Here is a 24,012-nt window from a genome sequence, read left to right as displayed (position 1 = left end):
TAATATATATGTTAGTTTTTAAATATAGTAAAATCAATTAAAATATTTCAAAATTTGTTCCGATTTAAATTTTATTATATTTCGTAAATATTTTGAAATCACTTCGAAATAATTTTTTTTATTAATATTTAATGTTTATGATTTTAATTTAACAGTATCAATTCATTAAGTAAAAATGATCAAATTCATTTATGACATTTGTCCATTTGTATACCTTCCTGAATTTTTAATTTCAATAAATTGCACTTCAAATAAATGCAAGTGCTTGAAATACGTTTCTAATACGTATTTAATGAATTACAAAACAAACATGATATAAGAACTAAGATTTTTCTGTTATAACAAAATGTACTAAAATTTATATAAAATATAAAAAAAGTTTAGATTATAGATACAATTATCAATAATTGATAGGTATAAAAATTTGCTATATTGAATCATAAATAAAAAGAAAATTTAATGGTGGTAAAAATCGGTAACACTTATTAATTCTAAATAATACAATTTGGTACATTTAGTGCTAAATTAGTTTACTATTTTAAATTTAAAAAAATTTGAGCAGACGAAAATTCAAAATTGATTGAACTAGATTCACAAATAAAAACATATCATTGACTTGTTGCTCTTTGAAATGTAAAGCATTGTATTAATGCAATCTCTCGTTAATCATTCTCAAAAGAAAAATTAATCCATTCTGATGATGACAATGAATGACAAATTCGGACTTCAACCTTCTCATTGATCTCATCTCCTCTTTCGAGTATTAAATTCACAAATTAAAGCTACCGTGTTGGGAAGATCAATCAAAGCTCGTTTACCTCAATCTTCTTCTTCCTAGATTCAAAACCCATGTTCATGTAGCTGCATTATTCCTTTCGTATCCCATTTTCATGGTTTCTTTTCTAGATCTCCATTTCCTCCTTCATACCCAAAATGGTTTTTTTGTTCTTTTTTTTTTTTTTCTGATTAATAGTGCGTAATTCATTCTACCCCGCCTTCTTCTGCTTCTCATTTGGAAGATTACGGACGAGGGGTTGTTTAAAATGAGAATTTCATCAAGGGTTTTCGTTTTTTTGATTGTCTGTGCCATTCCATGGAGGGTTCTCGCGATTGAGAATTTCCGGCAAGCGTAAGTCGTTTCAATGCTTCTGGGTTTGGTTTTTTGTTTTGAATCTTGTTTGTTGTTGATTTGAAGGTGCTTTAGTTTGGACTGTGATCTGTTATTCTTAATATTTGAGGTGGGGAGAAGTTTTTGTTTCTTTTGTTTATTTTCGTGTATTATTTTTTTGACTTCTTGTTACGTAGTGCGCACAGTTGGTTAGTGCCATAAAGGTATATCTTATTGTGGCATTTGGGAACATTTCTCTGTTTAAGTTTCGTTTAGAAGGTGTAGGAGAGAAAAGAGAGAAAAAAAACACAATGATAATAACTAGATGATTCATGATTAGAAGATTCTGAATCTCAAAGATGAATTCAAGGAAGAAAATTCTGCAATAACACATTAAGTCCTATCATTTAAGAAGTAAATGCACAGAAAAGCAAGACTAAAGTAGGCGCAAAATCAACTTAGAGATATGAATAGGGACTTTTCTATTCCATTTATGTGCTGTTAAGGTACCGGAAACTACCAAGGGATGCCTATGATTTACAAAATTTGTTATCAAGCCAAGATTTGGGTGGTGTACGGGAACTAGAGGATTGAAACAACATTTGTTATTGTAGGTAGATGTTTTAACTTTGAAGCAGATGGGAAGTCCGGGGTTCAGAGAAGAGCTCGTTAGGAAGCATTAGGATGGGAAGAGAGACCATTCTGATGATATAATGTTATTTTAAGGCTTAGCAGGTCCTTGTATGCCTACTTAACTTTGTTGTCAGGTTCAAGGATTTTCATGGTTGGGTATGAGAATTTTTTGTTTGATTTTGAGTGTTTTAGTTGTTTAATTTCGTGCAATCTATTTGTTGGTTCATGTATCATGACCATTTTCCTAACTTACTTTTGAGGAGGTAGGTTCATGAATCGTGACCATTTTCCTAAGTTTTGAGGAGGTATTAATTTCACTGTAGAGGTTAGAGTTAGTTTGATGACATTTATCTTGCAACATTTTCTTTTAGTAAATAACGTTTCATTCTAAATTCTCATATTATGTCCTTAATTGTTAAAAAAAAATTGGAAAAGTTGAATCTGCCAAATAATTGTTTTGTTTTAAAAACAATAATTTAATCATGTTATATCATCTTCAATGAATTAGTAATTTAGTAATGAACTGCTAATTTATTTAAGTGAGAAAATATTAGACTTTGAACAATGCCCAATTCATGAGACAAACGCCCTTCTCATATTAAACTAAGCTCTATACTTAGCTTACAATAATTTGTTCCGTACATAAATTCCTAATGTTCTTTACATGGGTCATGGATATATCCTCGTAGAAAACAATAGTTCATTGATTGGTTGGCCATACGAAACTTTGTCTTCTAACCTTTTGCATCCGTCTTTTGAGTTGTTTATTTCTTTGTAAGAAAAGGACTAAAGCTTGTTTTAATCTCTTGCAGATTTCCCATTGTGGAACCTGATCCTGGCCATACAAAACTTCGTCTTTCTAGAGAAGGTTTAGAGGCTATTGAAAGAATAACAAATCCAATTGCAGCTGTTGCGGTTAGACTGAGATGCTCTTCTGTTACTTTTAGTACTTGTGGAATGTTCACATCTTAAATGAATGGATATTTTGGATTGATTCTTGAAACATAACTTTCCCTTGTATCTTTTAAACTTTTTATTTTTTAATGGGGAAGTTTTCCAGTATTTTCTTAAGAATGAGTCATTCGTGATGGCAGGGACCGTCTTTATACATATTTTCTGGTTCGTATGCATGTTTTGTAGTTTAAAAACCATGGTTTCATGGACCATAACCAATTATACTCAATTTATTGTAAGATGGTCCTTCCTGCAATAAATATCGACTGCTAAACTTGCATTTCAAAAATTGGCTTCTCTTTAGATACAGTTTAAAGAATGCAGGGGCTATGATTTGGAAGAGGGAGAATGAAGAAGAATCTAATCTTAAGTTGCATTTCATGACTGTTGCATGCTATAGTGCATGTTTAAGAGTCAAGATAGCTATTATGTTTTTCAATTTTCTCTTTTCTTTGGTTAAATTATTAGTTTTGCCCAAACTTTAGTTTCTCTATTTAGTCCATGTAAGTTACAAAAATTCTAATAGGTCCCTACACTTTTCAGGATATGACTATTTAGTTCCTATACTTCAGAAGATTTTAGTAGGCCCTTAAACTTTTAATTTTGTGTCTAATTATGCATTACCTCTGTTAGTTTAATGCTTATGCTACCAAACGTCTGAGCCTGCCCAAAATCAGTTCACCACATTATCCTTAAAAAAAAAAATAGTCTGCTTGCTAAGTAACTGTTAACATAGTCAACGATAGGATCCTAAAATTTCTAAGTTGGGAGACATTAGAAATTAATAAAAGTCTAATAAATATCACATCCAAATTTCGTTCTCTAATGGAAGCTTTTTGAAGTGCAATTATAAATAGCCAACCTTGAAAACATAAGAACCAAAGTTGTATCTTGACCTTTTTTTCTCTCTGTTGTTGCTTTATGGTAACTTTTCTGCTTATTTGTTATTGACATAATGAACTTTATTGGTTCAATTCTGATTATCTTATCTTTTCTTTCATATGATCAGGTCATTGGGCCATACCGATCTGGGAAATCTTTCTTGCTTAACCAACTTCTCTCTCTTTCTTGTTACGAAGGTGCATTAACTCCTATGAATGTTTATCATTTCTCTTGTTTAAAAAATTAACGATCCTGTATACACATATCATTTATTGTATAAATAAAATATTTTGTGTTTCAGGGTTTGGTGTAGGACACCTTCGTGACACCAAAACAAAAGGTAAATGCAGTTGCAATGATGTGGTGGCTGTGGATGTGTTATATTTACCGGTTGCTTATTTATACAGTTTGTCAATTTGTTTTGCTCAGGGATCTGGGTGTGGGGTACTCCTTTGGAGTTGATGATTGATGGAGTCAAAACTTCTGTTTTTTACCTTGATACAGAGGGATTTGAAAGTGTTGGAAAGTCAAATGTATATGATGATCGGTAATCTGAATTTGTGAGTCAGTTTTGAGTGGTAGTTTTTGCTGTTTATTCCCTTTAACAATCTTCCACTCTGATTTGTGCAGAATCTTTGCTTTGGCAACTGTTCTGAGTTCCGTGCTTATCTACAACCTACCTGAGACTGTGAGTCATCACAGCTTTATATTTTCATCATGTCAACTGTTGCTTTTGCTTGACACCTTGTGATTTTCATAGCTAAAAAGAATTCATAGTTTTAAGTTTTAAATTAGAATACAAGAAGTGAGCATTGGCTATGAGTTCCAAGGTTTTCTTGTCGTTCAAGTTTTATGCTTATTTAAGCGGGGTATGTTTATCTTGATGACAAAATGGGCTTCCATGGCAGTAAAATTTAGAGACACAAGAGTTAGGTGGAAAATCCATTCGGAAAATACCATAGGGCCAAGATATAATCTATTAGAATAATCCAATCAGTTTGAACCACCTTCGCAGGATATATGTAGTTGTATCATTCATACTCATTCCAATGACTTGCTTCACAAAACTATTTGAGCTAGTCCTGCTATTATTCACAAACAACTTATACTTCCTAAGCGTTTGGTCTCATTCTTCTCTGAAACTAGGCCTACTTATTTGGAAAATTGAGAAGGATGCTAGATAGTCTATGTTATAGATCCCTGTTAGAAAATACTTTTAGTCCATAAACTTTCGTAAAAGTAACAATTTAGTTCTTGAACTTGGTAAAGATTTAGACCATGTATTTTTAAAACTGTAGTAATTTATAGTTCTTGAGCTTTAATAAGTAACAATTCTTTTGTGCATACATTTTGTAATGATTTAATCCCATCATAAAAGATATTATTATGATTTATTGTAATTTCTTATTCGTGTAGATTGATAAATTGATTGGAAATCAAATTTATTTATAAACTATAGAGACGAAATCATTGCGATATAAAAATTGGTACTTGATTTTGATGAACATTTGCATTTTAGGGACTAAATTGCTAAAATTTCAAAGTACACTGTTACTTATTAAAACTCAAGGATTAAATTGATACAAAATTGAAAGTATAGGGTCCGAATCATTATCAATTAAAGTCTAGGTCTAAGTTGTTACTTTCACGATGGTTCAGGAATCAAAAGTATTTTTAAACCATATATCTTTTTTCTTTATTAGCAAGATAAGGTCGATAGTGTTAAACTCTTGAATCCTTTCTCAAATGGCTCTTTCACTGTTCTTGGATGCTATCTCTTTGTCCCTTCGTGTGTGCAGTTGAATTCTTTAGGCTTTACGTCTCTATCCATAATTGGGAGAGATTGGGTTAAAAACCAAAATTAATTTGAAAAATTTGATGGATTCATATATGCAAGCCTTATTTCACACAGTGCTCTGCATCATATGCATGAGATTTTCATGTAAAAGTCCGAAGCAAGATCCTTTGGATGCATTGCTTCTATTTTCTATGCAAAAGTTTGATTTTTGCAGCTTTCATTTTTGTGCTCTCTTGTATGGTGCAAGTATGATGCGTTTTGTGTCAGGTCTTTTGGTAGATGCATATTTTCCCTTTAGCCTTGAGGAATTATCTACACTTTGGTCTCATGGTACCACTCAATGAACATCATGATTCTAGAACATGTATTCTTTGCTTGCCAATTCAGTTTCCATTTCTCGGACATTGAGATTCATGGGCTTGAAAGATTTCAACTCTAATTAGACAGAATCTTGTGCTAAAAATAGCATTCTAATGAACTTTCATATGATGTCACTATTTTTTTCCCGTTCAAAAGTTGTTCTGATTGCTGATTCTTTTAGACATTGAAGTAAATTGAACATGTTGCGTTTGAAATACTTCATTGTTCTCCTTAGTAATTATACTTTAGACCGCGTTATTGCTCATAGTTTTGAGTTTGCCATTTTTTATTATTATTTATAGTCAGTCATGAACAACCTTAGGTTGACTTGGCTTTCCATCAAGTTGGCATAAATTGAGGCTGTTATACACCATGTATCTGCTTGATGTTAATGATTGTGAACTTTGACTTTGATTCCTATGATACTATTTGCCAGTTTCCAACTGAGTCAATGTTTTTATGTCATACCATTTGCGCTACCGACGTTTTTGGCTTTTTTTCTATAGATTCGTGAAGCTGATATTTCTCGATTGTCATTTGCTGTTGAGCTTGCTGAAGAATTTTATGGGAGGTTTGCATTTTCTAAATTTATTTGATCAAGTATTTCGTTAATTAAATTACAAATTCAGTTTCTGAACTTTAAATGTTGTGTACATCCATTTTATTATGATTCATACTTAATTGTTTACATGGTCACTGAAATGCTGACCTGATTTGTTGTTTGAACTAAGAAGTGATGATGGAGCATGATGTGGCATAAAGGAATAGAATAGGTCAGATGAATAAAGTAAGAGCAATCAGAAACAATTTCATTCAAAATGTATTCTGCCCTTTTGACTCTCACCCTAAGAAGCACGAACACGGACACGACAAGTACGCCAATTTTTAAAATTTAAGGATACGGACACATTGGCGATATGCTATTTCTTAAATCATTTTTTTAGAATATATGTTAATTTAACATAAAATACTAGATGTACTCCACTAAAAAGACATAAAATGTCAATTGTCAAATTAATTAGCCATTTTAGTTTGTACGAATACAAGACCACAAAACTCTTCAAACGGCAGGGACTAGAGTTTGTAGATGTAAAATTTAAAAAGAAAAAAAAAAGAATCTCAAATTGAAATAGGGAACGGCTAACAACTAACATGATAGATAGATTTAAAGAACAAAAATTATGAACTTAAGGATTGGACACTGGTAAACGGCAGTAACATTTGAAGTTGGCTTTTTGGGATGGCTGCTGCGCAATTTTGTGAAGTGCACGAAAGGGGAGCATATTCAATTTAAATTTTAGGTTTTGTGATTTTTTATATTTTTTCAAAGAAAGTTAATGGGCTTTAAAATTTGGGCCCGTTCTTTAATTTCTTTTCCTGCGTGTCCGTGAAGTATCTCCAGCATGTCCGAATTTTAAAAAGAAAAAAAGAAAAAAATAGGACACACAAGATGGGGTGTCCGACCACACGTCCGGACAAATCCGTGTGCACCAAGTGTCCGACACCATTAGCACCTCTAATATGAAGTGTCTGTGCTTCTTAGCTCTCACCCTATCAAATATTATGGGTTCCCCACCCCTATCATATTCTACTAACCTATTTTTATGTTTACTTCGTCCCGAAGTGTCGAATCATGGATTGTTAGTCCAACTAGCTGGCTATGCCAATATTTAAGTTTATATTGAAGACTAAGATTTGAGGCTTAATAGATGCAAAATCGAAAACTCAAGAACGTGATAAAAACATTTTAGAGTTCAAGGGCCTAAAGGCACAATCATCAAATTTTAGGTGCTAAATTCATATTTTAATATTTTTCTTTTTGATTGTTTATATTTCTTAAGTTGAAATCTAACTCTTATATGTTTTATTCTGCACGCTGCTCGTGGGGATGTAGAGTGAAGGTAATAAACTTTTAGCCTTGTTATGGTTACTTCCATTTTACCCCCATTACATCTTATAATGTAATTTGTTACTGTATAATCTGTAGGGACAAGATGTTGCCTTTGAGCCTGCTAAGCTGCTATGGCTTATTCAGCGTGATTTTCTACGTAGGTTCAGAAATGTCTCTTTCCTTTTTTGATTTTTTCACGTAGTTTTCAAGTTATCTGATGACTATTCATTCTTCTTCTTTTAATACACACACACACGTACATATGCATACAAATTGATAAAGGAGGTGTCTTGTTCATCCTGCCTCAATTTTTTTACTCTAGTTTTATTTGATTCTTCTATTGCTGTTTTATAGAAGGAAAAACTGTTCAAGAAATGGTGAATGAAGCTCTAAGACATGTGCCTAATAACGAAGGTTGGTTTTAATGTTTTCCTGCAATAGACAAGACTGATTCATGCTAAAGTATCAAGGCATATATGTAGGAATTTTTTTTTAATGGATGGTGCTTTTTATCATAAAATGCAGGAGACAAAAACATTGATCTGGTATTCACCCTCAGACTTCTGTTTCATTTATTATGAAAAGAAAAAATAAAACATATATTCTTCTGGGAAAAAGGCATGATCTTTGTAATTGCACCAGGTTAACCAAATTCGAGATTCTTTGGCTATTATGGGAGATAATAGTACAGCCTTCAGTTTACCACAAGTATGACCCTGCCTTATTTTTTTTTATCTCTGCGTTCAATTTCGTTATTAACATGTGGTTATGCTTAACGTTGGTGTTAGGAAGATGGGATCCATTCATGCACATGTACTTTTATGCCAAAAAAAATGTTATTTCTATAAATCTGATATGCATGGTTGTCGCAAGCTATGCTCTGGTCATGTGTTTGTATAGTCTTTGTTAGGCCTTTGGGTTCAAGGTGAGTAATTAGCATGTACGATGGTTAAATAAAATAGTTTAAATACACATTCTGTGCGATTGTTACTCGATTGGAGTCCCCTTTTTAGTAGGATATCATTTTGTGGCCTTGTTTCTTTTTATACCTCCGTACTGCATCCTTTCTTCTTCTTCTTCTTCTTCATTTTTTATAAATTCACTCAATGCCTCCAGTTTGTTATTTGATTCATATGTTTGAAAATTGAAATGGTTGACACAATTGTCCGATACCTTGTAACTTGAGAGTACTATCTTTGAAAACTTTTTCTTGCGGATTAATTGCGACCTTTATGCTTTTAACAGCCTCATCTCCAAAGAACCAAGCTTTGTGATATGAAAGATGGTGAGCTGGAGCCAACATATGTTGCAAAGAGAGAAGAGTTGAAAGAGCTTGTTACGAGCATTATCCGTCCAAAGATTGTGCAGGGAAAATCTTTGAATGGAAAGGAATTTGTATCTTTCTTGGAACAGGTGGTGCATGATGTTCATTTTATTGACTTGAATTTATATGCTCTTTACCAGTCTTTTCATCAGTGGCTCCACTAGCAATTTGATGAACATTGAAATGATCTGAATTCACTTTTTCTTTCAATCTACTTTTTGTTCCACTTTTAGATTCTTGAAGCATTGAACAAAGGGGAAATTCCATCTACCGGGTCTCTTGTTGAGGTTTTCAACAAGGGTATCCTTGAGCGATGCTTGAAAATATACAGCGACAGAATGGCAAAGGTGTCTTTACCTATTACAGAGCAATCTCTTGATAATGCCCATGAAATCCATCGAGCAGAGGCAATGCGAGCTTTTGATGAACAACATTTTGGGCGTCATCATGCAAGGAAGTCGGTCACGCAACTTGATCAAGAAATTGACAAGGTTTCAACTTCCCCTCTATTCAAACTAGTTCAACTTTTTTTGGGTTGTGATGTTAAGTATCTTCCCGAATCAAGATAAAAGGGCACACATATTGTTGAATAATAGTTGCTAAAAGTAGATGGCACCTTGGTGTATTTTAGTCGATTTATGTGACTTGTTGTAAACAATTCATTTAGGTTAAATTAGGACAGCCATCTTAGCAGGTACTAGTCTCCTGACCTTGGAATACTCTTTTAGAAGAGAACCTTTTCATGTTTGGTTCCTAACATGCATTCTTTATCATTAGCCACAACTACAACAGCCTATACAACATATTTTTTTTCCCTTTGATTCCTAAACACTTTGTTATGTGTAAGGTCTCAAACCTTTAGAAATTCTTAATAGGTACATAGTAACGTTATATTGGCAAATCGGTACCAATCCTCAAAGCTCTGTGAAGCACTTTATACGAAGTGTGAAGATGAAATGGACCACCTTCAAGCTTTAAGGCTTCCGTCAATGGCAAAATTCAATGCAGGTTTTCAGCAATGCAATCAAAGTTTTGAGGAAGAGTGTGTTGGACCATCAAAAGCAAACTATGAGCAACGCATGTCAAAGGTAATGTAGTCATCAGTTTATCAATCTTTTTCCCCCATATTTCTTACACATCCACATATTCTTCATTGGATTATTTAAAACTTCATGTTTAAATTAAAACTGATTCTATGTTACCTCATTCATTCATAAATTTGAAATATCAAAGTTTTTTTATTGACCTTCCATGTGGCGGCTCAAGAGGTATTTCAAACCTTTATTTTGTTTAAACAAGAACAAATTTGTCTTGTACTCAAATGTCTACAGCAATAAATTGTTCGGGCATGGCCAGTGTGTTTATAGATGTTTGCCATATACTTTCTCAAAACTTAGATGGTTGTCCCTGACCAAATTGGATTATACGGTTTCAAAAGCTGAATTTTCTGAGCATGATTGAGTGATGATTTGCAGATGTTGGGAAAGTCACGATCTCTCTTTATCAAGGAGTACAATCACAGGCTTTACAATTGGTTGGTGGCCTTTTCTCTTGGCATGGTGATTGTGGGAAGGTTTGTTTTAAAGTTCTTTCTAGTTGAAATTGGGGCATGGCTGCTTTTCATTTTTTTGGAGATATACACAAGGATGTTTTGGTCGGCCGAGACCCTTTACTACAGCCCCGTTTGGCATTTTGTTGTAGCCACCTGGGAAACAATCGTTTATAGCCCCATCCTTGATTTGGACAGGTAAGTAGTTTTTCTTGTTATTCAATGTTGTGCCGTATTTTTCTATCTATATCTTTCTTCTGATTTGCATTAAATTATGAATTTCATACTACTCATCCTCATTCCTATAACGTCAGTAGTTCCACTTTATCACACCTTAAGTCTTAGATCATTTGTCAATGTAAATGGGATGATTTTACTAAACAGTTCAACCAAGTTGAAGAATAAGGATAGCTTTCCAGTTCCTCCATCGACTGTTTCTGGAAATATACCTTCAGGAGTGGTAATTTTACAACTAAACGCATTCTTTTTGGCTGGTTCAAAGAGAATGGCTTTTTTGTCAATAGGGAAAAGCAAACTCATTAGTTCATCTATGGATGTCATATATGGTCTTGAAACTAACATGATAGGTATATAATTGGGATATTACGAGGATATGTTAGTAATTAGCTAAAGAGTTTGTTAGACTACTTGGTTATAAATACAGAGGTTAGGACAACCTTACTTAAACGGGATCTGTTTTATAAGTTATACAACTGTGTCCATGAGTTCTAAAAATTAAGAGGTTGGGGAATGAAGAAGATGGACAATATGTTGGATAATGAATTAGGACTTGAAAGTATTTCAAGATTGGGATGATCCAAGTACCTTGAACGTTTGATTTGTTTTGTATTTTTGTTATCTTTTATGGTTTGATGTATTCAGGTTCTATGAATTAAACTTTGTTTTCTCTTGGTTTATTTGATGTGACAGATGGGCAATTCCCATTGGTATCTTGGCTGCTGTTTTGGTTGTGTATTGGAGGTGTTGTGGGAGAAGAAAATATGGTACCCATTGGATTTTACCATTATACAACAATCCCAAAAATGGTTCACAAAGGCCAAGATCAGATTGATATCATTAATCTTTGTTTCCCTTCAATCAGTTCGCAGTTTCTTTTTTTAATCTTTCTGGCGAGCTCTTCACCTTTTTGATGCATGAAGCACGAGTCGCACCTTATCGGCTTCAATTGTAGTTAGGAACAAAGTTTAGACAGGTCACTTTATCATTCTGTAGATGATAGAATCATAACCAAAAGAATGGATAAGGAAATGTTGTTGTAAGTCATATTTGTAACATGTCTGAAATATTGTATTCAATTTTTACTCACGGAAAGAAATTGTCTCTTATCACATGAAAGAAAAAGAAAAATCAATATCAAAATCTTATTTTCTCCTTTTTCTTCTATTTAAACCTTGAATATAGCTTGAGTCCCGTACCGTAGGTTAAGAAAAAGATGGCATTTCTATTTAGAGCATCGAAAATTGAATCAAGCCATGATAGCAGATAAGTTTCCCATTTCGGTGATGGAAGAATTGTTGGATGAGTTACGTGGAGCAACATTATTCTCAACAATGGAAGAATTGTTGGATGAATTACGTGGAGCAACATTATTCTCAACACATGATCTCAAATTTGGACATCACCAAATCAAAATGAGGGAAGAGGACATAGAGGGGATAGTTTTTCGAACTCATGAGGGCACTAATAATGTCGTTTGGTTTGATTAGTGCGTCGACCACTTTTTAGTCATTATTGAATCAAGTTTTTCGCTTGTTCCTTTGTCGATTTGTGCTGGAGTTTTTTTATGATAGTTCAGTATACAACCTCGACATCACAAAACGTGATAGACATTTGGGGGTAGTGTTCAACATATAGAGAGACAATGAACTCTATGCCAATATAAAGCAATGTGTTATAGGACAAGAAGTCGATGGGGAGAAAGTCCAGGCAATGGTGAATTAGCCACAACCCAATGATGTAACGGAACTCTGAGGATTCTTAAGGCAAATGAGATACTATAGAAGGTTCATCAAAAAATATTGGGACATTGTTGCACCTTCCTTTAACCAAATTATTGCAAAAGAATGCTTTCAACTAGAGTGAAGAGGTCATCTCGGCATTCAAAACACTAAAGAGAGCTATGATATCAATATCAATTCTAGCACTCCCTAACTTCACTCTTCTCTTTGTGATTGAAACAAACGCATCTAGGTTTGGGTTGGGGCTGTCCTAACACAAAATTCAAGACTAGTAGCCTTCTTTAGTAAGAAATTATCTCCATGGGCCTAAACTAAGTCAATTTATGAAAGGGAACTCATGACATTGGTATTATCTTTGCAGAAATGGAGACACTGGCTACTGGACTAGAAGTTCGTAGTGATACCGAAACAAAAATCTCTTAAATTCCTGATTAAGTAGTAGGAAGTCCAACATCATTTTCAAAAATGGTTGACAAAACTTTAAAGGTATGATTTCAAAATACTATATTACCCCAATCTACAAAATAAGGTAACTTATGCCTTGTCTCGAATCAACTAGCCAACATAACTCCCATGTATTAACAACCCTAGGTATAGTTGTTGTGGAGGTGGTCATGAAAGAAGTTGAAGAAGATGGAGAATTGCAAAATATTACATAATTGTTAAAAACAGATCCAAATGGGGAGCCAAAATATGAATTGATAACGAACAACTACAATAAAGGGAGGTTGGTCTTATCGCGAACATCATTCCTCATCCCCTCATTGCTACACATCTTTCACAATTCTATTTTGGGAGGGCATTTTGAGTTTTTGAGAACGTATAAACGAATGAATGAAGTACTTCACTGGATAGGAATGAAAACATATGTGAAGAATTACGTAGATGGATGCGAGACTTGCCAAAGAAACAAAATAGAATCGTTGTCTCTAGCGAGCCTTCTGCAACCTTTGCCCATACTAGAGTTGATTTTAGAAGACTGGATCGTGGATTTTATTGAAGGGCTACCCAAGGTTGGGAGGACATGACTCCATTACGGTGGTAGACCAATTGAGTAAATTCGACCCTTTCATCATGTTGAAACACCCATTTACAGCAAAACAAGTAGTGGAAGTATTCATAAAAAAGATTGTAAGTAAACATGACATTCCAAAATCAATCATTACTAGTACAGACAAGATTTTATTAACTTCTAAAAAGAACTCTTTACGGCCATTAGGATAGTATTAAAAAGCACAACATTCCATCCACAAACGAATGGGCAAACCGAGAGAGTGAATAGATGCCTTGAGACGTATTTAAGATGTTTTTGTAATGAACAACTGACAAAGTGGAATAAATGTATTCCTTGGGTTGAACTTTGGTGCAACACTGTATTTCATGCTTCCGTGAAGGCCACTCTGTACCAAACTGTCTACGGTAGACCCCCACACCTTATACTTTCCTATAGGGAAAAGTAGACCACTAACAATAGTGTCGACCAGATGCTACAAGAGAGAGACCGGATCATTAATGCATTGAAAAACAACTTAATTATCGTTCAAAACCGGATGAAAAAGCAAGCAGATTTAAGTAGAAGAGGCCGGAATTTTCAAGCAAGGGATATGGTGTATCTGAAATTGAGACCCTACCAACAAAGATCTTTAGCATGTAAGAGAAGCGAGAAACTTTCACCATAAGTTTTTTGGGCCATACCAAATCATAGAAAGGTTTGGAGAAGTTGCTTATTGATTGGAATTGCCACAAGAAGCTAGCATTTATGATATTTTCTACGTATCATAACTGAAGCTTAAGTTGGGACATAACCAGCAGGTGTAGCATCATTTCACAGTGCTAATCGACGAGTTTGAACTTACAACAGCTGAAGTCAGAGTCCGTGTTGGGAATTAGATGAAATGAAGAAATTGTAGCAAACGAATGGCTAGTAAAATGAAAGGGGCTGTTGGATAGTGAGGCAACGTAGGAGCTGGTACACTTAATGAAACAACAGTTTCCATCTTTCCACATCGAGGACAAGGTGCAATTCGAGTCGAGCGGTAACCCTAAATCCTGCACACATATAAAAAGAAGGGGTCAAAAGGAAAATGTACAATACCAAAGAGAGAATAGCACCTAAGGGCCCACTGTGAAGGAAGTATAAATAGGGAATGTTTTTGGGTATTGAATTTTTTGGGTATTGAATTTTTTAGGTATTGATTTTGGTTAAAAGGGAGAAGTTTTCAATCTTCTCGATTTTGGGTTATTTTGATATCAATACATTACGTTTGCTTTGGAAGAATTTTTCAATCTTCTTGATTTTGGGTTATTTTGATATCAATATATTACTACAGAGTACTGCTTGTGTTTTAGCCATTCTTGAGATTTTTTTGAGTTTCAGGTTTAGAATATTAACAAATTATATTCCATTTTACTCACCAAAAGGAATTCTCTCTTATCACATTATCACATGAATGAACAAGAAAAATCTTTATCACACCCTTTTTTTTTTTTCTTCAATGCAAACCTTCAACAGAGCTTAGTAAATATAAAAAGTAGTGCTCAAAAGTTTCTTTGTTCTGGTTCATTCTAAGGAAGATAAAATATAAAGCTCAGTATGGAACTACCCAACTGATTTTCTCTTATATAAAAAAAATACCTACTTTAACCAAGTAAAGATCCAAGTCTTATTACAAAGTAGTGGAGGATGAAATGAAAATGATAGGTAAGAAGAGTACTTTTCATTTCTTATTAGTCCCTTGATAATAATAAAAGAGAAGAAAAATTGGTACAAAAAGAACAAGTTCAATTCTTCTTGTGGTTCGGGGTTGCATGTGAAGGTTCTGCATCCCAACCTGACATTGGGGCATGCATGGGTTGTTTCTGCACGTGATCTATATGGACAGAGGGCAAATCAGTCATTTCGGTTGCCACGTCATTGTGTGATCTTCCAACATGTTGAATGGTAGGAGGATTAGGTGGCACAGGAACTTCCAAATTCTGGTGATTTGGGGGACTGTTTGCAAATGCAGACATGTTTTGATGGAAGAATTGAGTGTTGGTTTGCATAGGCATTTGGTTACTATTGACAAATGGCATTTGGGTCTGCGACATTGCAACAAGCAGTGGATTCACTCCTGTTACTCTTTTCACTGTTTCTTCAGCCATTTTCACCTGAAATAAAATCTATATTCATAAATATTCTATTGATTTCCCACAAAACTAAAAGGCAGATACAATTATATTCTCTCTAAAGTGGTAAGCCACTGAAGTGAAAAGCAGATGTGAGAAACGACCACCTAGCCACCATCGCCAATGTATTTTTTTCATTTCATAAACTAATAGTTTTTTTTCTCTCCAAAATATCATTCAAGTTCTGAACTTCGAAGTTTGTCGGTTGTTTAATATTTATCTTAATTTTAATTCTCATGGTTAATTTATTAGCATTTTAATTATGAATGTAAACGTATCCACATATTTTGTTGCATGAATATATTATTACTACTTGACCAATTTCACGAGAGTCTTGTGGAGAGAGGGCACTCCTACTAGTCAGCATCTCAAAGTTTATTTTTAGAGATTAAATTTGAGATTTATTTTATCGAGAAAAATAAATTAAAAGAATACAAGATGAAGCACGAAATGTCAAAGAAAAAAAAGACACTAACAAACTAAAAAAGGTTGTGGAACAACTAATAGTAGACATGATATCCTAAATTACTACACAGACTATGAAACAAAACAAACAGCACACAAACATGTACGTATAGTTGAAACTGGCAGATTCAAAGAAATACAATGCTTAACATCCTAAATGCAATTGAAAGTAAAGAAGACACAGTTACAATAAATGCGGATTTTTTTTGTTTGGAAGGGACAGAGTCTAACGAATTAATTTCTTTCGTTTTCGACAAAAAATAAAATAAAATAAAATAAAATAAAATAAAATAAAATAAAATAAAAAAGAATAAAAATAAAAACTTACCATTTGAGATTACATATGTAGCCTTATAAAAGAAGGGAGCATAAGATTTCTCCTTACTGCCATTCCTCAACTGAAGAACAATCGAGAAAGGCTTCCCTGATGACTGAGGAAAGGCGATCAAGAAATAAGCAGTCTTTCCTTGGCTGTTTGTCCAATATTTCATTAATACTTTATTACATTCGAGGTTTTTCTTCAATTTTGGTGTTTTCTTGGTGGTTCTTTGACTGCGAATTCATGACTTCCGCAGTAGTTGTTTAATGTTTCAGCTGAGTTTAGAGTTCCTCTGATAATTCATTAGTTAGTTCTTACTCTGATAATCCATTAGTTAGTTCTATCAAGTAGTCGATGTTTAAGTATTTTCAGTAGTGAAGTTTAACATATATATATATAAACTATATTAGACTTTGCTTCCAGATAATTTATGTTTTGATTTTATAACATTTGGGTGAATAAAATTGATAGAAAATTAACTCCTACACAGGTGACTACTATAGATTGGATCCATAACCTTTAGTTATTAAAACTATATCTTCTTTTTATTATGAGTTTATAAATCCACAACAAATCAATCCGACTGACAGGTTGGAAATAGGTTCCGGTGGGTTGATGGTGAGTTTTCCCATCAAAACATGAAAAAACTAACCGACATGGTACAAGTGTTTTCTCAAAAGTATTTTAGTCCACTGCCCTTCGGCCTTTAGAATTTTCTTTTAAAGATTTTATTTTTATGTTTCAAGTTCCAAGTCCACTACCATTAAAGAATTCGCCATCTCCCTCTCCCTCAGCCTTCTCTCTCATTTTACCTTTGACTACGGAACCGCCACCTTCCACGTGGGCACGACACACTTTTCATCATCCTCAAAACAGACCCTTCCAAGTTCCGTTCATGGGATCCGATACTGTACAACTCTGCCACGGAACATTAATTTTTCGGAGACAACCCATCAACAAGCTTTAACCATCCTCTCTCCTCTGCCTCTGGATTAGAACCCCACAAACCATCAAATAAACCAACCGATTTGTTCTCCTCTTCCCTTACCGTCGGGTTTCTGGTCCTCTTTCCCTTGATGAGATCCTTCCACTTACCTCTCGACTACAAAGCCAACCCACCACCTCATCCAACACATGTAGCTCGTAGGACACTAAATAATAGATAGGTGGCAATCATAGTTTCAACCAATTCCCTTTGGGCTGTTTGAGTGTTTGCTATTTACATTGACCCTAATTGACTACTAGGTCTAATCCATGGTTGTAGTTTTGCTTTAATTGCACTTTTAAATAGTTCTTGTTATTGTCATCTTTCATTTATGAAAACAGCTTATAAGTGCATCCGAATCATCCATAGATGCTTATGTCTGAAATGCTCACTAGGGACCAAACAAAAAAATCAAAGAACCTATGATACGCAAAAATTAGGTTCCTGCCTAAAAGATGTGGTAATGATACTCTTGAATGGAAGAAAAGCTTGATGAAAAGATTGGAGTTAAGTTAAAGAAAAGAAAGGAGGTTACGGGAAAAAGCAGAGTGCAAGAAATAAGGGTGTGAAGGAACCGGAGTATGATCATCGAGGATAGAGAATTGCACAAGGTAGATGAAGAGGCTGCACCAAAAATTAAATCATTCTGCATGGGAAAGCGTAAGATGCCTAGTTTCTGTTTTCATTAGATGGTAAATCCCTTATGCCTTGATTTTGGTCTTTTATGTTATTTTTCTTACCCCAACGGAGAGGAAAAAAACCAGTAATGACTAACCTTAGCTCTTAGAGTCTCGATATCAGCTTTCAAAATTCTGTTGTCAACAGCAGCATCGTCGTACTTTTGATTTACATCTGAGAGACGCTTTAACAAAGTAGAGTGTTCAACCCTAAGTTGACCAACCTTTATAAAAGGAAACACATTCAGAAAATGTTTTAATAAGAAAGAAAAATACACGAGAACATATGAGGGTAAACATTTTGTAGTACCTGTGTCTCAAGTTCATTCAAGTGTGCTTGTTTTCGTCGTCTGGAGCGTCTTGCTGATTCTCTATTTGACAACATCCTAGGCCACCATCAATGTCAAGTGAGTAAAGCTAGGACCGGGCAACAAATTGGGTAGAAGGATTGATTTTTCCCATAGGGCCTTCTTTTTCTCTCCTCACTAATTTATTTATTTACCGATTAGAATAAGACCATTCACTAGACAAGTAAGAGGACAGGATGGAAGATGCTATCTTCCTTACTCAAAAACCAATAAAGATTACAAAAACACTCTTCAATAGTAGCAACAATAAAAGAGGATAGTTGTTTTTAAATGCAAAGAAAAGTGAAACATGCTTAATGTATCTCTAGTCGTAAAAATTACAAAATTCCAAAATATTTGATCAAAACATGAGACTTTAACCTCTTTTTCTTTCACAAATGAACTAGGAAAATGCGAAGGGGATCCGACATGAGACTCGAGTTACATCAACAAGTTCAAGTTGAGCACACGATGAACTTGGATAATCAAAGAAGATATAACAACAATATCTTCCCTAAACATTATAACTGGTGAAAAACATAATAGAAGAGCATAAGAAGCAAATGATCGTTGCTTGAGTCATGTTCTCAATCAACGGAAATATGAACAGCTGGATAATTCAGGGGATTAACAATTTGACATAAGCTAGAGCAACAAAGTCCAGAGAACAATAAACCAAAATTACCTCCTAGCGCGTCTTGCATCAGCAGGATCCATATTCTCAATGTTTTCAATGTCTCCTTCAAGATCATCATCGTCAGACTCATCTCTGGATGATCCACTTGTTGTTTGAGCAGGTTGTACCCCTGGTTTCTTAGGCATTGCAGGTAAGGATGGAATTCCAAGGGGACTACCAGAAACCTCACTTTCTTTTGTTGAAGTGCCACGATCAGAACCTACGGTCACCATAGAGCAAAAGTGATATTACAGTTATAACACACAATTTAAATGGTTAGATAGTAAAAGGGGCAAGATGCATCCAGGAAAGGGATTTAACTTGTAAAATACGATATCCCCTAAAAATACATCGACTTATCTAAAGCACACTTTTTTTTCTTTCATTTCTATAGATTTCATGCTTATATTCAGAAAAATGAAATAGTACAAAAGTGGCTTACATAAAATAGTCCAAAAGAAAAGCAAAAAATAGAGGTATTTTTTGTGAAAAATGGAGGTGTTTTTTGTAATGTTACCCAATAGGAACCCCCCATGTATTCCATTCATCATACCAATGAATGGTTTTTGTTTCCTATCAAATAAAAGAAAAACAAAATTGAGTCAAAACAATCGCTAGATACCTAATAAGATAAAAAAAAAAAAGGGTTTCAAATAATAAGACCGAGAGGATGGATATGAAAAACTTTGGCACAACAGGAGACCAATAGAAAAATCAACTAGCATACCAGGAGATGAACACCATCATAAAGATCATTAAACCATCGAAAAAAGTCAAGACATTCAATAGTACCAAAGTGGAGCGAGAAAAGTCCGGTAGCACGCCATTTTGCCAAGGCACAACAACTGGTAACTTTCCAAACCATTATTCTTAATTACGGAAACTCAACTTTATGAAACAAAATCAACACTTCGGAGTATGGGTGTTCAAAGGATTTCGCTTCTAAAGAAATGACTCCGCCCCACACCAAGGACAATAGATCATATATCAATTTTCCCCACAACAGATAACAGGAAAACAACATTAAGAAATTCTTCATGCTTTTTTCACAAATTTGACTTCCCGTACTAGATCTTCTCGTACACAAGAGATTGCTCAATACTTCTATCCACTCCAAATGGAAAACGGCCAACGAAATCCATAGGAACAATAACTAGATAACTACTCAATGAGCTTGCACGATAAATAATGAATTTAATAAAAACCCGCAGACTGGCTGAGCGGAAGCTACCTTGGCCCGGAGCTTGCATGCCAAATTGGAATGCATTCGATGTTTGCCCCCGGTGATCGGCTGGCTGAACTGGACCTTTGGGCTCCAAAGAAGCAGCCTGCAATCCCGAACACATAAATGGCTAGAAGCTTTCAAACAATTTCAGTTCAAAACACAAATAGAGTTCAACATTTCAAATCCCAAATTCATCAAGCACAGTACACCAATCAGTTTCAAAAGAAAGAGAAAGAGAAAGAGAAACAATCACCCGCGACAGAGCCACAGCAGCGCAAGCCATATCAAGCTGAGTCTTCAAAAACACACGATATCGTTCAGAACTACTCCGAACCATTTTCGACGGATCGGAAGGCGGAATTGGATGAGAACGATCATGATCACAATCCGCCTTCTTGATCTCCACAATCTCATCATCGCCTTCATCACGCTTGGACGTTGAAGACTGAGAAGCAGGAGATGCCACATCAACAGGAGAAACAGCCACGCGATCGGAAGTAGTCGAAGGGCAACTATTCACAGGCAACGCCGAAACTTCCTCGAGAAACCTCTCGAAGGCCCACTCAGAGGCGCTTCGGTTCATCTTCAAAGAAGGATCCGGCGACCGAAAAGGAGAATGAGACGGCGGCGAAGATGACGGCGCCGGCTGTGGCGGCCAGAAGGAGTTATCGGAGAGGTCTTCCGATGAGAAGAAAGTATGCATCGTCGTTGTCAGAGTCCGATTTGTTTTTCCTCGTTTCGTACGCGCGTTTTCAATGTGTACTGCTGCTTTAAGGAACCACCATACTCAACCATTAGGAAACATCCACGTGTTACAATTTGTTTCGTTTGTCAAAGTCTTCTATGGTGTAAGGATTGGAATTTCTTTTTTAGAAGACAGTATTGGAATTTCTCTTCACATCACCTATTTACACTTTACCCTAAGGTTAACTTAGCAACGGTTGTGCTCATTTGTGATGCCTACGCTATCACCATCAAATAAACTTTAACCTCACAACTAGGGGACCTTCGTATTTATGCTAAGTTCTCCAAAGTAGGACAAAAACCTTATCCTAAGCCCTTGAGTCCTTTCCAACAATTTCGCACAGATGATTGCAAAACGAAAGTTAACAAGTAAATAAAGGTTTTAAGAAATCTGTCATGAGTTAAGATAGGATATCAAGCTTAAATATCGATATCTAATGATTTTAATTGATGCATAGTGAAACAAGACAACAATCTTTGTTAGAGAGGGTTAGTTACCTTTTGAATAATCCTTGTTCTTTTTTTATTATATTCATGCACAAAAATCTCGGGTTACCGTACTCTAGAAAGAGACATTTAAATTCTTACGTGGAAGGTGGTCCACCTTCACTATCACCTTATATGTTTCATCAAGTTTGTTAAAACAAATCACTCAAATTATGCTCTAATGTACTACAAGTCACTCGCAATATACCACTCAAACAAAGGGTTATGGATCGATATAAAGCATGTTGTTGCCAGAATTTATCAATAAATGGAAACATAATTGAAAAAAAAAACTTGTTAGTCAACTAGTCGAGCTCGCTCTCGTAGGGGCTCAATCATTTTCCTTTTTTTTTTTAAACAAATTTCACCAACAAGGGTTTAAGCTCTATGTTGACCGAGGAGTCTAGAATTATTTTCCTAGTTTGTACTTTGGCTCAAGGATCAATCTAGAATAATAATCTCTACCTATTTTGTTACGTTAAATACTAATTTGTACTTTTTTATTTGCCATAGTTTTTACTATTGCATATTTTTCGTTTTCTTATTATTATTTGCTACTGTGTTTACTATTTAAACTAAAATAGTAATTTACATCTCAAATACATACTAGTATAACCCAAGCTGAAATAATATATGCCCCAAATACAAACTATTATAACTCAATTAGTAGTAACCAACTTATTGGCCAAACACCACAGAAATTTTATAAGTAATAGTATTAAATGACAAAACTGATTTAAATATTTATAAATATAGCAAAATAAAAAATTACTATCTATCGATTAATTAATAATGACAATAGTGTGTGAGTGTCTAGAACATTATCGATTTATTTTTACCTAATTTTAGGGAAAGATTTGGTTCTTTCATAGTTGATAACAGTATACTAGCTCAAATGTTGTTTGTTCACATTTGTTACCGTCGATGTAAAGACCCAACTCCTTATATTAAGCCGAGGTCATTACTAATTAAAAGAAAAATAAAATTTCTTAAATTAAAAATAGAAAATAAAATAAAACCTCAAACTACTTATTAAAATCATAAACCAACTTTAGTAGAAATAAATTTAAATAAAATTAAATTTAAATAAAATTCTAACTCGGGCTCTATCTAGTTTTAAACAAAGAAACTTAATAAAAACAAACTCATAAATACTAGAACAAATAACATAAGGCGGAAGCAAAAGTGTTCCCTATGGCTCGCCACGGTCACTTCTTGTCATTCGCCAGCTTCCCTTTGCCCTTACCTCTACCTCTGCCTGTAAAATTAAACAAGAGTGAGTATAAAAATATACTCAGTAAGGGACCCACTACTAGTCCCGCTAGGTGCCTGTTAACTTCCTATTAGAGTCCTATAAAGTGGTACCCATAAACTGACACTTTTCCGAACACGTGCGATCTGTGATTCTGTAGGATGTCTCTAGTCTTCGGAGAACCCAAAGGAACACCTAGGACAAACTGATCTTTAGTATAGTCGGGGAAAATACTAAGACAATCGGGCTGTGAGTGACCCCGTTGAATCACTCATAATCATGTTTATGTCATACTGAACTGGTGATCCTATTGGACTACACAGTCATAAAAAGGTGGTGATCCCGAGGGACACCCATGTGGGTACGACTCTAATAGCTAAAGCTAACAGCACAACTTATCCATAGCATGTAACATAACATACATCATCATAAACATGACATAAGTATCGATCATGTCATTCTTAATCAAACATCGTCATCAAAGACATAACACGGTCGTCATCATCAATATACTACCAGTTATAAACATAATATCAGCCATCATCATCAATCACTCATATAATGACAATCATTATCAATAGCATCAAGTTATGCATTTTAGCTACCATTAATGCATAATCATGATTACATGCGGTCTCTTAAATTTAGTTCGAAGGTCTAGTAGGAGAATCTCTTACCTCGAGACTAGCTTAACAAAATTATCCTAACAGTCACGGTTAAACTTCCCAAGGAAAAATCCTAAACAATAAGGGTAAATAACTAAGTTTAATAATTTAACTCGCAGTTGATTAAGGATCCAAGAATCCAGTTGATATAACTTACCCAAAATCAAGGCCGAATTCGATTTACACTTAGTTGGACAAAAAAAAGCCAAAAATAAGCTTGGTGGCTCAATATGGCTTGGCCAGAGGAAAAGCTGGCTAGGTGGCTCGACTGAAGGAGACGGGCGGCTCGACTGCGGGAAAGGGGCGGCTTGGCTCGACAGGGAAAATGGCTTGGCTTCGCACGCGCGATCGGCTCTTCGTACGCTGGAGACGCTTGGACCTCGCATGCGACTCGTGGCGGACGGATCGAATAACGGATGGTGCAAAGAACAAGCACGTCACCTTTTATGCAAGGACACGACTGCTATGACGACCTGCGCGACTCGGGCAAACGCGGATGGACGACAGACGGATGATAGCCAACGC

At 34.9% G+C, this 24,012-nt stretch overlaps 2 protein-coding genes and 1 long non-coding RNA gene across 4 annotated transcripts; 1 reads left to right on the top strand and 2 right to left on the bottom strand.

Moving 5' to 3' along the window:
• The first annotated feature begins 653 nt into the window (after positions 1 to 653).
• On the top strand, positions 654 to 11,879 carry LOC103492615 (uncharacterized). The gene is given in 17 exon segments (XM_051091914.1): positions 654 to 1,129; positions 2,554 to 2,656; positions 3,705 to 3,774; positions 3,879 to 3,917; positions 4,007 to 4,124; positions 4,208 to 4,265; positions 6,242 to 6,418; positions 6,514 to 6,528; positions 7,723 to 7,783; positions 7,981 to 8,040; positions 8,152 to 8,171; positions 8,269 to 8,334; positions 8,872 to 9,039; positions 9,184 to 9,441; positions 9,826 to 10,038; positions 10,426 to 10,697; positions 11,430 to 11,879. Coding segments are annotated over 17 exon segments (1,926 nt in total). The 5' UTR covers positions 654 to 1,043; the 3' UTR covers positions 11,572 to 11,879.
• A 1,713-nt stretch (positions 11,880 to 13,592) lies between these two features.
• Positions 13,593 to 14,656, bottom strand: LOC107991164 (uncharacterized). The gene is made up of 2 exons (XR_001763068.2): positions 14,174 to 14,656; positions 13,593 to 13,965 (listed from the first exon to the last, which is right to left on the bottom strand). It is a non-coding gene; the product is annotated as an uncharacterized LOC107991164 (long non-coding RNA).
• A 404-nt stretch (positions 14,657 to 15,060) lies between these two features.
• On the bottom strand, positions 15,061 to 21,167 carry LOC103492614 (light-inducible protein CPRF2). 2 transcript variants are annotated; one of them, XM_051091847.1, is made up of 7 exons: positions 20,594 to 21,093; positions 20,347 to 20,443; positions 19,125 to 19,335; positions 18,403 to 18,478; positions 18,191 to 18,316; positions 16,440 to 16,542; positions 15,061 to 15,628 (listed from the first exon to the last, which is right to left on the bottom strand). In XM_051091847.1, the coding sequence occupies exons 1-7, from the start codon at positions 21,041 to 21,043 to the stop codon at positions 15,615 to 15,617; spliced, it is 1,077 nt and encodes a 358-aa protein (XP_050947804.1). In that variant the 5' UTR covers positions 21,044 to 21,093; the 3' UTR covers positions 15,061 to 15,614. The 2 variants fall into 2 exon arrangements, with proteins under 2 accessions (XP_050947804.1, XP_008451264.1); XM_008453042.3 differs by lacking the exon at positions 16,440 to 16,542 and having other exon boundaries at positions 20,594 to 21,167.
• Between the last annotated feature and the right edge of the window lie 2,845 nt (positions 21,168 to 24,012).

The sequence above is a fragment of the Cucumis melo genome, chromosome 1 (assembly GCF_025177605.1).
Source record: "Cucumis melo cultivar AY chromosome 1, USDA_Cmelo_AY_1.0, whole genome shotgun sequence".
NCBI classification, from domain to species: Eukaryota; Viridiplantae; Streptophyta; class Magnoliopsida; order Cucurbitales; family Cucurbitaceae; genus Cucumis; species Cucumis melo.
The sequence above is the reverse complement of the archived record's forward strand: the minus strand, read 5'-3'. Positions and strand labels throughout refer to the sequence as shown.